The sequence below is a fragment of the Chinchilla lanigera genome, unplaced genomic scaffold (assembly GCF_000276665.1).
Source record: "Chinchilla lanigera isolate Chin_1 unplaced genomic scaffold, ChiLan1.0 scaffold00094, whole genome shotgun sequence".
NCBI lineage: Eukaryota > Metazoa > Chordata > Mammalia > Rodentia > Chinchillidae > Chinchilla > Chinchilla lanigera.
Window position 1 is genome coordinate 4,196,698 of NW_004955495.1, and position 13,218 is coordinate 4,209,915.

The 13,218-nt window shown below is 59.4% G+C and overlaps 1 protein-coding gene across 2 annotated transcripts; it reads left to right on the plus strand.

The window, feature by feature from the left end:
* The first annotated feature begins 385 nt into the window (after positions 1-385).
* On the plus strand, positions 386-8,302 carry Ticam1 (toll-like receptor adaptor molecule 1). 2 transcript variants are annotated; one of them, XM_005405782.2, is made up of 3 exons: positions 399-487; positions 3,230-3,367; positions 5,544-8,302. In XM_005405782.2, the coding sequence occupies exon 3, from the start codon at positions 5,675-5,677 to the stop codon at positions 7,814-7,816; it is 2,142 nt and encodes a 713-aa protein (XP_005405839.1). In that variant the 5' UTR covers positions 399-487; positions 3,230-3,367; positions 5,544-5,674; the 3' UTR covers positions 7,817-8,302. The 2 variants fall into 2 exon arrangements, with proteins under 2 accessions (XP_005405837.1, XP_005405839.1); XM_005405780.2 differs by lacking the exon at positions 3,230-3,367 and having other exon boundaries at positions 386-487.
* The last annotated feature ends 4,916 nt before the right edge of the window (positions 8,303-13,218 follow it).

The following is a 13,218-nucleotide window of genomic DNA, read 5'->3' on the forward strand; positions in this document are numbered from 1 at the left end:
TTTGAGTCCAGCCTGGGCAACATATTTATTTCCTTGTCTGGAAATAAAATAAAATGGGCTAGGAATGGAGCTCAGTGCCCAGCCCTCGGTTCAAACTCAGTACTGGAAAAAAATAAATCCCAGTAGGCCCCGAAGGCATGCGGGCCCTGGGGGTCTAAGGGTCTGCCTGCCCTGGCCCCTGGTCTCCCCAGAGTTTCTTCTGGGCGTGTAATTCACCATTCGGGGTCCCCAAAGCTCCCGACTGCGCCGAATCTGAGTCCGACGGCTGGGCCGCCCCTCCACTGCCCCTTGGGTCCCCGCCACAGAAAGCGCTCAGACTCGCCCAGCGTGGTTCTCGGGGCCCCGTGGGGACTTCCCCGCCTCGGGTCTCCGCGGTGACCTCCCCGCCTCCTCTCCCTGACACGGAAGGGGCGGCGCCTCCTCCTCCTTCTCCGGGCCACCCGGGCCCCGAGGCCGCGCAGGCGAGCGGAGGACGCAGCCCTGGCGGGTAGGTGACTGCGGACCGCGGGGGGCACCGCGCGGGGTGGGGACCCGGGGCCCGGGCGGACGGGTGCTCCCCACAGGCTCCCCGTCCCCACGCCGACCCCCAGCGCCCGGGACCCTGCAGCGCCCGATCCCAGTGCCCCGACTTTCTCCCGCCCCGCCCCTCCGGCACCTGGGTCCGCGACACTCCGGGTCCCTCTCCAGCCTCGCGATTTGCCCTGCACCCCGTCCTCCTGAGAACCGGTGCTGGGCCTCGGCGCCCCCCTTCCCAGGCCCCGCCCACCCTGAGGACCCCAGCTTTCCCGGGGTCCCGGTGGTCCGGCCGGCCCTGTCCCCTTTCGCCCAGAGCCCCCTTCTTTCCTCCTTGAGGCCGAGGTAGGGGCGGGGGCGCCGCCGGGTGGGCAGGGGACCCCAGTCTCGGGCCGCCTTGGGGTGAGGGTGGGGCCGCAGCGTCCGGAAGAGGTGGCGACAGCTCATTCATTCAGGTTCAGCGCAGAACAGCACGACGGGGCGCCTGCTGTGACCCCAGACATGCTCCGACCTGGGCACACGGTAGGGGCAGGTGATGAGGCCAGATGTGGGAAGGGGCTGTCTGCACCTGCCAGGAGCTTCCGCATAGTAGGTGCTCAGTGAAACTGCACGGGAGCCCTGGAGCCAGGCTTTCCAGTTTAAACTCGCCTGACTGAGCCTCCTCTCCCACCTGTCAGAGTGCAAGAAAAATAGTCGGAGCAGCGGCAATCTCAGTTTGTGTAGCAGCACTCTGGGAGGCTGAGGCAGGATGATTACAAGTTTAAGCCCAGTCTGGGCAATTTATCAATTAGTGAGACCCTCACTCAAAATAAAATATAACAAGTGTTGGGGATGGAGCTCAGTGTGAAGACACCGAGTTCAACCCCCAGTACAAGAAGAGAAATCATACAAAATAAAATACGGCATAAGCCATAGGGTTACCATTTGCCTGGTATGTAATAGGTCATTTTATACTGAAAAATGCCCCTTCTGTTTATTTTTTGTTTTTTGAGACAAGGTCTTGTTATGTACTTCAAGCTGGCCTTGAACTTACTTTGTAACCCAGTCTGGTCTCGAACTCATGGCGATTCTCCTGCCTCAGCCTCCCAAGTGCTGGGATTACAGGCGTGTGCCACCACACCAGGCTTCCTTTTGTCTCTTAACATTCGATTTTTTTTTCTTTTTTTTGTGGTACCAGGAATTGAACTTAGGACCTTGAGCTTGCCATGCAAGCACTTATACCACTGAGTTACATCCTGGCCCTTTTTTTTTTTTTTTTTTTTTTTTGGTACAGGGAATGGAACTCAGGACCTTGCACTTGCCAGGCAGGCACTGTGCTGCTGAGCTAAATCCTCAGCCCTCTGATTTATTTTGAGGCTGGCCTTTGAACTCAGTATGTTGACCGGGCTGGCCTCGAACTGGCTGTGATCCTCCTGCCTCAGCCTCCCCAGTGCTTTGATTACTGATGTGCGCCACCATGCCTAGTTCGTTTCACGCACTGATTTGAAGCGTCACAGTCAACTAGCTACTTTGTGCTCTCTGTGTCTCCTTGGAATATGTTTATTACCCAGAGAGGGCGGACTGCACCCCTACTATGTGCTGGTGCTGGTGCTGGTGGGGGCAGATGAAAATTGCCGTTTTGTTAAGGAGGGAGGATTTAGAGGCAGGAAGTTATTGAGTGCTTACTGTGAAACTAGGTACTGTTCTACTGCGTGAATTGCTTCAGTTAATATGTAGTATTTATTAAATACCTACTGTGTGTTGGGCACTGCCCTGCATGTTGGATTTACCCAGTCAGCATGTATTAGGCACCCACTGTGTGCCTGGAGCTCTAGATACAAACCATGGACTTGGCAGTGCCCATTCCCTACCCTATCCCCAGAGGTTCCATGAGAGGCGCTCACCACAGCAGCAGGGATGGCTGTCCAAGGACCTAGACCAGGCATTCTGCCTGCCAGACGGGAGGGGCGGGAGGAGAGCAGGGCGGGGATGCTGGGTGTGTGTGCGATCAACCCAGCTCCAGAGGTGGTGGGTGAGTGGAGGCTCAAGGTAGCGAAGGATTTCTGGGAAAACTTGCGCCAGGCCAGGGCACGACAAGTGCAAAGGTCCTGGGGTGGGCGGTACTTGTATGTTTAAATAGCAGAGTGAGGAGGAGGTGTCTCCCTCCTGGACCCAGCCCAGCGCCTCCCACTGGAGGGTCCCGGGCTTCCTCTCCACATTATCCCGTCAGCTCCTCACCCTTCCTAGGGACCCTCGGTCATCGCCTACCTGAGGAAGCTCAGTGCCCTCCCCCTGGTCCCTGCTCCTGATCTCGCGCTGTCCCCGTACAGCAGCCACCAGGGGGCGCCGCGAGCACCGAGCCCGGCCCTCCCGCCTCTGCCCTCAGCCCTCCGCGGCTCCCGCAGCCCCGCAGCCCCGTCCTCCCGCGTCCCGCAGGGCCCCGCCGGGCCGCGCGCCCCCTCCGCCTGCGCTGCGCGCGCTCCGCGCTCCAACCTCGGCTCCAGGCGCGCGGGCTCCTCGCTGCCCTGCACAGCCGCGCCTCCGCCTGAACTCGTCGCCCTCGCGTCTCCATCTCCGCCTGCCTCACCCTCTGCCCGCTTTGCTGGCCGCTGGGCTGTAGCCTCCTCGGCTGCGTCCTGGAGCCCAGTGTGAACACGTGACCTGGCTCATTTCCTTCGTGCGCTCTCACCCCCGAGAGGATCCGCCGTTACTCTCTCGTTTCCTCTTGCTCTCCCAGGACTGGACTGCGAGCTGCGTGAGGGCGGAGGCTTTGCCTGCCTCGGCCTAAGGCCAGTGGCAGCGCAGAACAGCCCGGGAGGCACAGCGGCAGACTGCGTGGCCACGGAGGGAAGGGAACACCGCCTCTCAGCCCCGGGTACAAAAGAAGGCAAAAAAGGCGCGTGCCCGGGATTTCAGCACCCGAGAGACTGAGGCCTGAGGAGCGAAAGCTCAAGCCCAGCCTGGGCCATTTAGTGGGACCTGTCTCGGAATAAGGAGGGCTGGGGACAGAGCTCAGCGCAGAGGCCCTGGTTCCATCCCGTGCTGCGCAAGGGGACTGAGGTACTTCTTGAGCCCGCGGCTGTCCAGGTGTCCGCGGGCAGGGCCAGGAGCCTTGAACGCTGAGTGCTTCTGCCTGTTACTCGCTTCCCCCCGGTGATGGACAGGCGCCTCCGCCCTCGGGCTCTCCGCCTCACTCCTGTCCCTGAATGGGGCTCACTTTCTTTTCCGGGGAAGTCAGGAATGTGGCACTGTTACACAAACCTTTTTCCCTGCTGGCAGGAGAGGAGGTCCACACGGCCTCGCTGTACCATGCTGCCGGCAGTGGAGTGAAGGAATCTGAACGTTTTTCCCAGTATTGGGCATTGCGTGGAGCCACATCCTCCGCCCTTATTATTTTTTATCTTGAGACAAGGTCTTGCTAAATTGCCCAGGCTGAGCTTGAACTTGGGATCTTCCTGCCTCAGCCTCCCAGAATGCTGGCATGACAGGGGCACACCACCACACTCAGCTGAACTTTTCCTTTTTTTAAGTTATAAGATCTTTTAATAATATGTGAAGTGCCGGGCGTGGTGGCACACGTCTGTAATCCCAGCACTCTGGAGGCTGAGGCAGGAGGATCTTGCGAGTTCAAGCCTAGCCTGGGCTACAAGAGTGAGGTCAAGGCCAGCCTGAACTGCATAGTGAGACCCTATCTTAAAAAAGACAAAAAAAAAAAAAAGAAAAAAAGAAAGAAAGAAAGACTGGGATGGAGCTCAGTGTGAAGGCCCTGGTTCCATCCCCAATAGTGGGGAAAAAATTGTGATTAGACAAGGAGCTCTTCGTTCTCCTCAGGAGGGGAGTGTCTTTTGCTTTGACTCAGGGGAACCCCCTGGCGCTGGTCACTCCGGGGGGTGGGGGCAGATGTGGCCAGTGTGCTTGGGTGAGGGTGCTGGGGGGAGCGGTTAGGCTGTTGTCCCCATGGTGGACACCTGGACAGGGACAAGCAGCAGGGCTGAGCCCAGCCAGGCTGAGAGGCGGACGAGAGAAGTTGGTGCCTGGAATGGGCTGAACAGGGCCCTGGTGACCGGGCCGCAGGGGCCGGGTCCTGCCCGTGGGGATGTGGGCATCCTTGGGAAAAGCCTTTTGTCCGGGCCCCGGTCCTCTCAGGTACAGCACAGAGGGCCACGCGCCTGTGCTCACTGACTCGTCCACCACCCAGTCACTCAGGGTGCAGCCGTCTGTCCCTCCACTCGTCCACTCACCCGCCTGCCGCTCTGCGCTAGCTACCTGCACTGTGTCTGGCCTCCCGGCCGTGTGAGAGGGACACGGCCTCCGCAGTCAGGTACCCACAGGGTGCTGGGAGTCAGGCAGGAAGCGTGAAAGATTTCACATGCGGGAAAAGTTCACGTCTGGGATGTGGTCAGTGGTGGGCACCTGCCTGGCATGTGCCAGAGTCCTGGGGTCCATCCCAAGCACCTCACAGACACACGGAAGTCTGTGGTGGTGACAGCTGACAGAGCGGTGACAGGGGAGAGGTAGGCAGGACCTGGAGTGCTTTTGGACTCCCCTCTGAGACAGTGTCATTGCACCCGAACCTTGAATGTAGAGATTAGGGTCACCAGGGAAGCCGGGGACAGAACACACCAGCTGGAAGGTGTGGCAAAGGCCGGACCTAGCTTGGCCTTTCCGGAGAAGTACAGAGAAGCCAAAGCCCTTTCCATGGGGCCAGGCAGCCCGGTGAGGCACAGATGCAGCTCGCGGTGAGGGGTCACTCGCCCTACTGATCATGTTTGTTGTGTGGGTTAGCGATGGCTGTGTGATAAATTTCCCCAGGACTTCTTGGCGGACAGCAATCTTTTTTTTAGGACAGGGATTTTACCCAGGGCCTTCACAGTGTGCTACATCTCAGCCCTTTTTATTTTTTATTTTGAGACAGGGTCTTGCTGTGTAGTTCAGACTGACCTTGAACTCACTACGTAGCCCATGCTGGCCTCGAACACCCGACGATCCTCCTGTCTCAGCCTCCAAAGTGCTGCCCTGGTGGTAAGCCAGTGCTCTCCCTGTCTCCACAGGTCTCTCTGGGTCAGCCCTGCGGACCTCCACACTGTGATACGTAGGGTCTGGGCGTGCAGGAGGCGGCCATCTGGAACATGTCTCGGCCAGCCCTAGCCTCTGCTGCCCACAGCTGTGCCCTCCCACGCCCATGGCCTGTCCGGGCCCGTCACTGCCTGGTGCCTTTGACCTCCTAGCTGCTGCTGGGCGGGAAAAGCTGGTCATCCTGCGACACAAGCTGCAGACGGTGCACAAGGGCCACCGTGGCGCCAGCCTCCTCCACGCCATGGTGCTGTTGCAGCTGGGCCGGGACGCTGAGGCCCGGGTCTCGCTGGACGCCTCCAAGGCTGACGCTGTGGCCCGGCTTGTGGCCCGCCAGTGGGCCGGCATGGACAGTGCCGAGGCCCCCGAGGACCCCACGGATGTGTCCTGGGGCATTGCCCGCCTGTACCACCTGCTGGCTGAGGAGAACCTGTGCCCGGCCACCCTGAGGGACGCAGCCTACCAGGCGGCCCACCAGGCCCTCAGCTCCTGCGGGGACCCGAGGCTGGGTGAGCTGCGGCGTGAGGCCGGGGCCCGCCTCGGGTGGGACGCCCTCCGGGCCTCGGGGCGCTTCCAGCCGCTCTGCTCCAGTGAGGGTCCCCTGCCTCCGTCGTCAGCGTCGCTGTCGGGGTCCTGGAGCCTCGCCTGCCCCATCGAGGCCTGGAGCCACGGGTGCTCCCTGCGCTCCACCGGCAGCCCGGCCTCACTGGCCAGCGACCTGGAGATCAGCCAGTCGCCCACCATGGCCTTCTTCAGCCAGCCCCGCAGCCCCCATGGGCCCAGCAAGCTCTGCGAGCAGCCCCTGGGGCCCGAGCCTGTTCCCACAGGCGGCCAGGAGCCCGAGGAGATGAGCTGGCCCTCTGTGGCCGAGATCACGGTGTCCCCGGCAGCTCTCACCTCCCGGGTCCCCGAGGTGGGCGCCAACCCGCCCTCTTGGGGCCTCCGCGAAGGCTCCCCCGCCGCTCCGGAGACTGGCACCCGTTATCCGGTGGAGTGCTCAGATGAGTCCACAGCCCCCAAATCTCTCTCCTTGCCCCATCCGGAACCCACAGAAAGTCTTTGCCCTGTCAAGGACCAGACAACGCCCCCAATTTCTGTGGAAGACACCACACCACAGGAGACTAACCCTGGCCCGCCAGCATCCTTGGCCCCGGAGACCTCCCTGCCTCTTCCTCCTGCTCCTTCCCCATCCTCCAGCTCCTCGGTGCTGCCAGCCCCCTCCTGCCCGCCCTGCCCTCCTTCCTTGGAGTCGGAGGCCTCGGAGCAGAAGTTTTATAACTTCGTGGTCCTCCACGCCATGGCGGACGAAGATGTGGCCTTGCGTGTCCGGGAGAAGCTGGAGGCCCTGGGGGTCCCCGACGGGGCCACGTTCTGCGAGGACTTCCAGGTGCCCGGGCGCGGTGAGCTCCGCTGCCTGCAGGACGCCATCGACCACTCAGGCTTCATCATCTTGCTCATGACCCCCAACTTCAACAGCGCCCTGGGCCTGCACCAGGTCAACCAGGCCCTGACGAGCAGCTTCACGCACCACGGCCGCTATGACAGCGTCATCCCCTTCCTGCCGCTGGAGAGCACCCCGGGGCTCCGGGGCTCCGACACCTCGCGCCTGCTCTCGGGCCTCGTGTGGCTGGACGAGCACTCCAAGATCTTCGCCAGGAAGGCGGGCAACACTTTCAAGCCCCAGAGGCTGTGGGAGCGCAGGGCACACTGGCAGAGGGAGCAGGAGGCGAGGGCCCGGCTGCGGGGCAGCCAGCGCCTGGACAGCGAGAGACGGCAGGCCGAGGCCCTGCACGCCGCACACGCCGCCTACCTGCGCAGCTACCTGGGCTGGCAGGCGCAGGTGGACAAGCTCCAGGTGGACTTCGGGAGCCGCTTGTCACTTGGGACGCAGGTGCCTTATCCGCCTCAGGGGCCCTTCAGTGTCCAGGGGCCTTGGGGAGCCCCGCCACCCTTCCCAGGCTGGCCAGAAAGTCCTGAGCCACCAGCACCGCCTCCAGGGCACACTGGGAGCCCCTCGCCGGCCTTCCCGCAGCCTCCATCCTTCCCCCAGCCCCCCGCCTGTCCCCAGCCCACCTTCCAGCAGCCCTCCGCCTTCCCGCCTGCCTCCCCCGCCTCCCCTCAGGCCCCCCTCATTATCCACCACGCCCAGATGGTGCAGGTGGGAGGGAGCAACCGCATGTGGAACCAGAGAGCAGTCCCGGCCCCTGAGGACCAGGCGCAGGACCCGGAAAGGCGGAGTGACCAGGCCTGACGCCCTGGGGACCACACCGCCGTCCTGGCAAAGGCTTTGGGCAGGACATTCCCGGTGGGCAGTGGCAGATGGGCACATTTGCCACTTTTAAGACCTGGTGCTGCAGGGCCATTGTGTCTCAGGGTGTAAAGCCTGGAGGAGCCAGGCCTGGTGCTGCACACCCGTCATCTCCGCAGTCTGGTAGCTGAGGCAGGAGGGTCGAAAGTTTGAACCCGGAGTGGGCAACTTAGCGAGACCCTGTGTCAAAAATAAAAAATAAACAAAAGGGCCGGGACGCAGCTCATTGTGACCACCCCGGGCTCCAGCACTTCGGGGGCAGCGGAGCGCCAGGGGAGCGGACAGACCTGGACACGGTGTTTACAGACTCAGCCTAGTTCTGGGTAGAGGTCTTAGTGGCGGTGGGTACTGGAGGGAGGTTTTTTTTTTTTTGATACCGGAAATCGAACCCAGGACCTTGCGCTCGCCAAGCAGGCGCTGTGCCGCTGAGCTACATCCTCGGCCCCGGAATTTTTAATTATAAATAAATATTTATTGAATGATTCTTCAGAGCCAGAGTCCTCTGTTCTGCTTCGCGCTAAGAAACACGTAACCCCCCACTCCCTAAAACGGGAACCAGAAGAAACCGGCAAGCAGTTGCCTTTTAAGGGTAGAAGCCGGAAGTTGCCTGTCCTGATCTTATCGCATTGGTCAGAATAAAATCATATGACGCCGGCTCCTATTGCAAGGCATGCTGGGAGATGTAGTCTTTTGGAAGGCCAAATGTCTTACAGGAAGTCCTTTTTTTTTTTTTTTTTGGGTCTTTTTGCGACAGGGTCTCGCTATGCAGTTCAGGCTGGGCTTGAGCTCACTTTTAGCCCAGGCGGTCCTCGAACTCACAACGATCCTCCTGCCTCAGCCTCCCGAGTGCTGGGGTTACAGGCATGCGCCACCGTGGCCAGCTCTTTAATTTTTTTTTTTTTTTCAGAGAGTCCTTTTCTTGTTTTGGTTTTGGTTTTGTTTTTTTGTTTTTTGAGGTAGGCTCTCACTATGTAGTTCAGGTTGGCCTTGAACTATGTAGCCCAGGGTGGCCTTGAACTCCTGGTGATCCTTCTTCCTCAGCCTCCCAAATGCTGGGATTACAGGCATCCATCACTATGCCTAGCAGGAATCTGGTTTTGAGGCTTCAACACATAACACATTTCCATGCACCAAATGGTCCCCCAAGGGAAGCACTGTAAATCTGTACCCATTTTTCAGATGGGTAAAACAGAGGCCCCAAGAAGTAAATTCCAACCCCCACTGTCTCCCAGACTAGATGGGTGCTCAAGATGGAAACATTTCCAAGATGGAAAGGAAGAGGCTCCTGGCAGGTGCAATCAAACTTTGACTAGAGCTCTGAGATCAAATGCCCTTTGCCCCATTGCCCAATGTCCCAAAGGCGGGCCTGGCATGAGTCACCTGACAGCAGCTGCACAATGCCATTCTTCCTGTTTTTGTCCCTGACTGAGACTGAGTCACAGTCCTGGCTCTCATAGTGGCCCTGAAGTGAAACCTGGTGAACAGAACCTCTAAGATCTGATTCCAGAGTGTGGTGGCGTAACGAGCATTTACTGAGCAGCTACTATGTGCCCAGGCATTGGGTGGGAATGAAAACTGGTTTGATTCACCCTCTGCATCACGCTGGAGGGGAAAGGGCAGGAAAGAAGTCACCAAAAGGAGGGTGCAAGAGGAGCTCAGAAGTTTGCAAGGGTGTCTGAAGGAACAGGCAAGGGACAGGTGACGGGCGGGGCAACCTCAGTGTGGTGTCCGGGGGTGAAATTGGAGCCAAAACCTGGTGGAAGAGGACAAGCCGGTTATGAAACGGGCTGGGGGTGAGAGAGATGGCCATGCAAAGGCCCTGGGGCAGCACAGAGTGAGACGTCTGCCTGGCTGGAGCAGAGGGAGCAAGGCGGGGAGAGGGACAGGGGAGGCGGGGAGGGGGTGGTCGGTCGGTCCTGCAGGGCCCTGTGGGCTGCAGTGAGGATTTGGGCTTTGGTCCTGGGCGGTGGGAGCCATGGAGGGCTGAGGGCAGACTCAAGATCTTCCTGATTTAGCCTCCCAGGGGTGGGGTCATTTCTCAGCACACACTGCACGCCCCGAGGTCAGGGACAGATATCTCCGGCTCACTGAGTATCTCAGAGCCCCATAGGAGCCAGGGCTGTGGTCGGTGCTCAGTAAGTGCTCGCTCTAGGGACCAACCATTATTATTTTTGTTGTTTTTACAGCTTTTAAAAAACTTTAACTGAACGTTCACTTTCCTGTAGACTTCCTTAGAGTGGTTCACCGCCTCAGGTGACAGGAAACAGGGCTCTGGGCACTTTGAAGAACTGCAGGCTAGGGGCTGGGGATTTAGCTCGGTGGCACAGTGCCTGCCTGGAAAGCACAAGGTCGTGAGTTCGATTCCCGGTACCGGAAAAACAACAACAACAACAACAACAAAAAAGAAAGAAAGAAAGAAAGAAAGAAAGAAAGAAAGAAAGAAAGAAAGAAAGAAAGAACTGCAGGTTAAGCTATGATGCCAAGCAGGGAACTGGAACCCTGCTTCAAGTGTCAGGTCTCAGGCACACTCCGGGAAGAGGCAGATTGTCCAGACTGTCCAATGTTTCCTTGCATTCTCTTTTTCACCAATTAATATTTCCCTTTCCTGGCTCATCCAGTATAATATACAATCCCTTCAGGTCAAACTGTTGTTTAGAGGGGACCTGGCAGGCAGCCATGGCTTCTGCTTGTACTGAAAAGGTGACAGGTCTATCCTGACCCGCTCCGCCCACGACAGCCTTGATCGCGTGGCCTGTTGGGTAAAGCCTCTTTGGGCAGATGGGAGACCTCGTGCAATGTTGCTTACCCTCGGGAAACCTGGCAACACTGACCCCTGCTTCCTGGTGGGAAAGACCAATCAGAATCAGCATATCAAGCCGGGCGTGGTGGCGCATGCCTGTAATCCCATCACTGGGGAGGCTGAGGCAGGAGGATGCTTGCGAGTTCGAGACCAGCCGGGGCTACAAAGTGAGCTCAAGGCCAGCCTGAACTGCATTGTGAGACCCTGTCTCAAAAAGACAAATAAATAAATAAATAAATAAATAAATAAATAAATAAATAAATAAATAAATAAATAAAATAGATGGGCTGGGCTCCATGGCGGCTCCAGTTCCATTCGGAGCAACCATTATTGAGCGCCTGCTGTGTGCAGGCCCATTCCCGCCACTGGGAACATGTCCCTGCCTCATTCATCAGGCATCCACCAGCGAGGTGTTCATTCATTTTCCCCGCTGAGATTTATTGAGCCCCTCCTGTGTGCAGGAGAGGGCCACGCTCAGCAGGTATAGGGGTGATCAGGGCTGTGATGGGGTCACGGGCCGAAGGGACCCTTGATCAGTGCGAGGGGAGGAGAGGACGGTTCTGGGAGGAAGAACTAAGTTGGGACTCGAGGTTTAGAGTGGTGATGCTGGCCTGCAATCCTAGCACTAAGGCAGGAGGATCGCTGAAAGCTCAAGGCCAGCCTGGGCGACATAGCCAGACCTTGTCTTCAAAAACCAAACCAAACCAAACCAAACCAAAATCCGTAAACAGAAACAAAGGGAGGCTCGGTGATCTCGGCCCTGCTGCCGGGCGCCCCCTGGCGGCCACATGCTCACCCAGCAGCCCCCCGTGCCCCGAGTCAGGGGTGGGCGGGGGGCTCCAGGGGGCGTCCCTTGGAGCCAAGCAGCCTTAGAGAAAAATAGGAAGGAAACTGAAGTTTCTCCTTCTTTACAAACCGCAGGACGCGAGGCACAGCCTGTGTCTCTCAGGAGGCCGCCGGGCCCGCGGCCGGGGTAGCTGGCGCAGCCCGACCCGGACGAGCCCTTTGGACTTTCTCAGGGATTTTGCCCACCTTCTCCCACCCTCCAGACCCAGAGAGGGTGGGGTTTTGTGTAAAGTCACACAGCGTGCGCGGTGACAGAGTCCCCCCCGCCCCCGCTGCTTAGGGGGGCTGAGGGAGGAGGATCGAAAGTTCCAGCCCAGCCCAGCCCAGGAAACTTAGCGAGACCCGTCTCAGAATAAAAACGTGAAAGGGCCGGGGTGGCGCTCAGCGCTTGGCAGCCAGCCCGGCACCCTGCTGGCTGCGGCCCAGGTCGCCCCCACCGGCGCGGAGGTCAGCGTGACCTGCGGTCGGGCCTTGGCAGGGAAGCGAAAGCCCAGTCGGGAGAGGAGGAAGTTCGAGCAGCTGCCCGTGCCGCCCGGCTCTGCCCATGCAAATACAGGTTCTTCGGGATTTCCTTCCTGAGGTTTTTGCTCCAGAGTGGAATCCACCGCGTCCCAGAGACGTGTGTGCTGCCTGCAGGAATGGCTGGCTCAAGGGCACGGGTGACCCTGCCTTGTCAGTGGTCACTCCCGCACCGGCCAGGCCTGGTCCCTCCTCCGGACACCTCCGCCCGCCCCAGGGCCTCTGCACAGGCTGCAGCCTCCACCTGGTGTGCTTTTCCCAGAAGCCTCCACGCTCCGTCCTTCCTGTAATGCGGGTTCCCTGGGCACCCGACTGAAGAGTCACTTGAAAGCACACCCACTGGGTCCCCAGGGCCGCTCTGTGTTTCTGTGGCAGTTAGCAGTTTGGGACAAACGCGCTTCACTCATCCGTCCCCCATCTGCTTTCTCGTGGGGGCAGGGCTCCCTCTGTGCAGCCCCAGCGCCTGGCACACGGCAGGCAGGCGACAAACGCTTTTGAGACAGGGTCTTACTAATTCCCCAGGTTGCCCAGTCTGAGCCTGGACTTGAGATGCTCCTGCCTCAGCCTCCCAGAGCACTGCGTTAACAGGCGCTCGCCATCTTGCGAGGCTCTGTTCTTTCCTTTCAAACACCCGCTTGACTCTCTGTTCCCTTCTGCGGCTGGCAGATCGCGCCTTCGTTCATCCTCACCCGGCTGTTCAATCTTGGAGTGCGGTGAGCAACGGACTATAGTGGGAAATGTGGGGAAGAGAGTGCCAGGGACAAAGCCCGCCGACAACGGGAGGGCTTCGGGGGGGGCCTCTGCGGGCCGAGGGGAGCCAGTGCGGTTGGCCGCGGCACAGGACTTCTGTCCCGCAAGGCCGCAGAGTGGGGACGCCTCCATTACTGTTGGCGGCGGGGAACAGATGGGCTGCAGTGCGCAGATATCGCCACGAAGGGGCGCTGCAGACGGCGGTTCCAGCCTCTCCCGCGTCTTTGCGGGGTAAGAGGATCTGTCGTGGGGTTGTGAACGCGGGCGTCAGGGACCAGGAAAAGGGTCCCACTTTGTGCTGCGCCAAAGCCCCTTTCCTGCTACAACCTCAGCCTGACGATCCCAGCCATCTATCCATTTATTTATTTAGTACCGGGAATTGAACTGAAGGCCTCACACCAGGCAGGCGCTGTGCCACTGAGCTACATCC

Coding starts and splice junctions, on each gene's coding strand:
- Ticam1 (XM_005405780.2), top strand. CDS start 5,675: ATGGCCTGTCCGGGCCCGTCACTGCCTGGTGCCTTTGACCTCCTAGCT.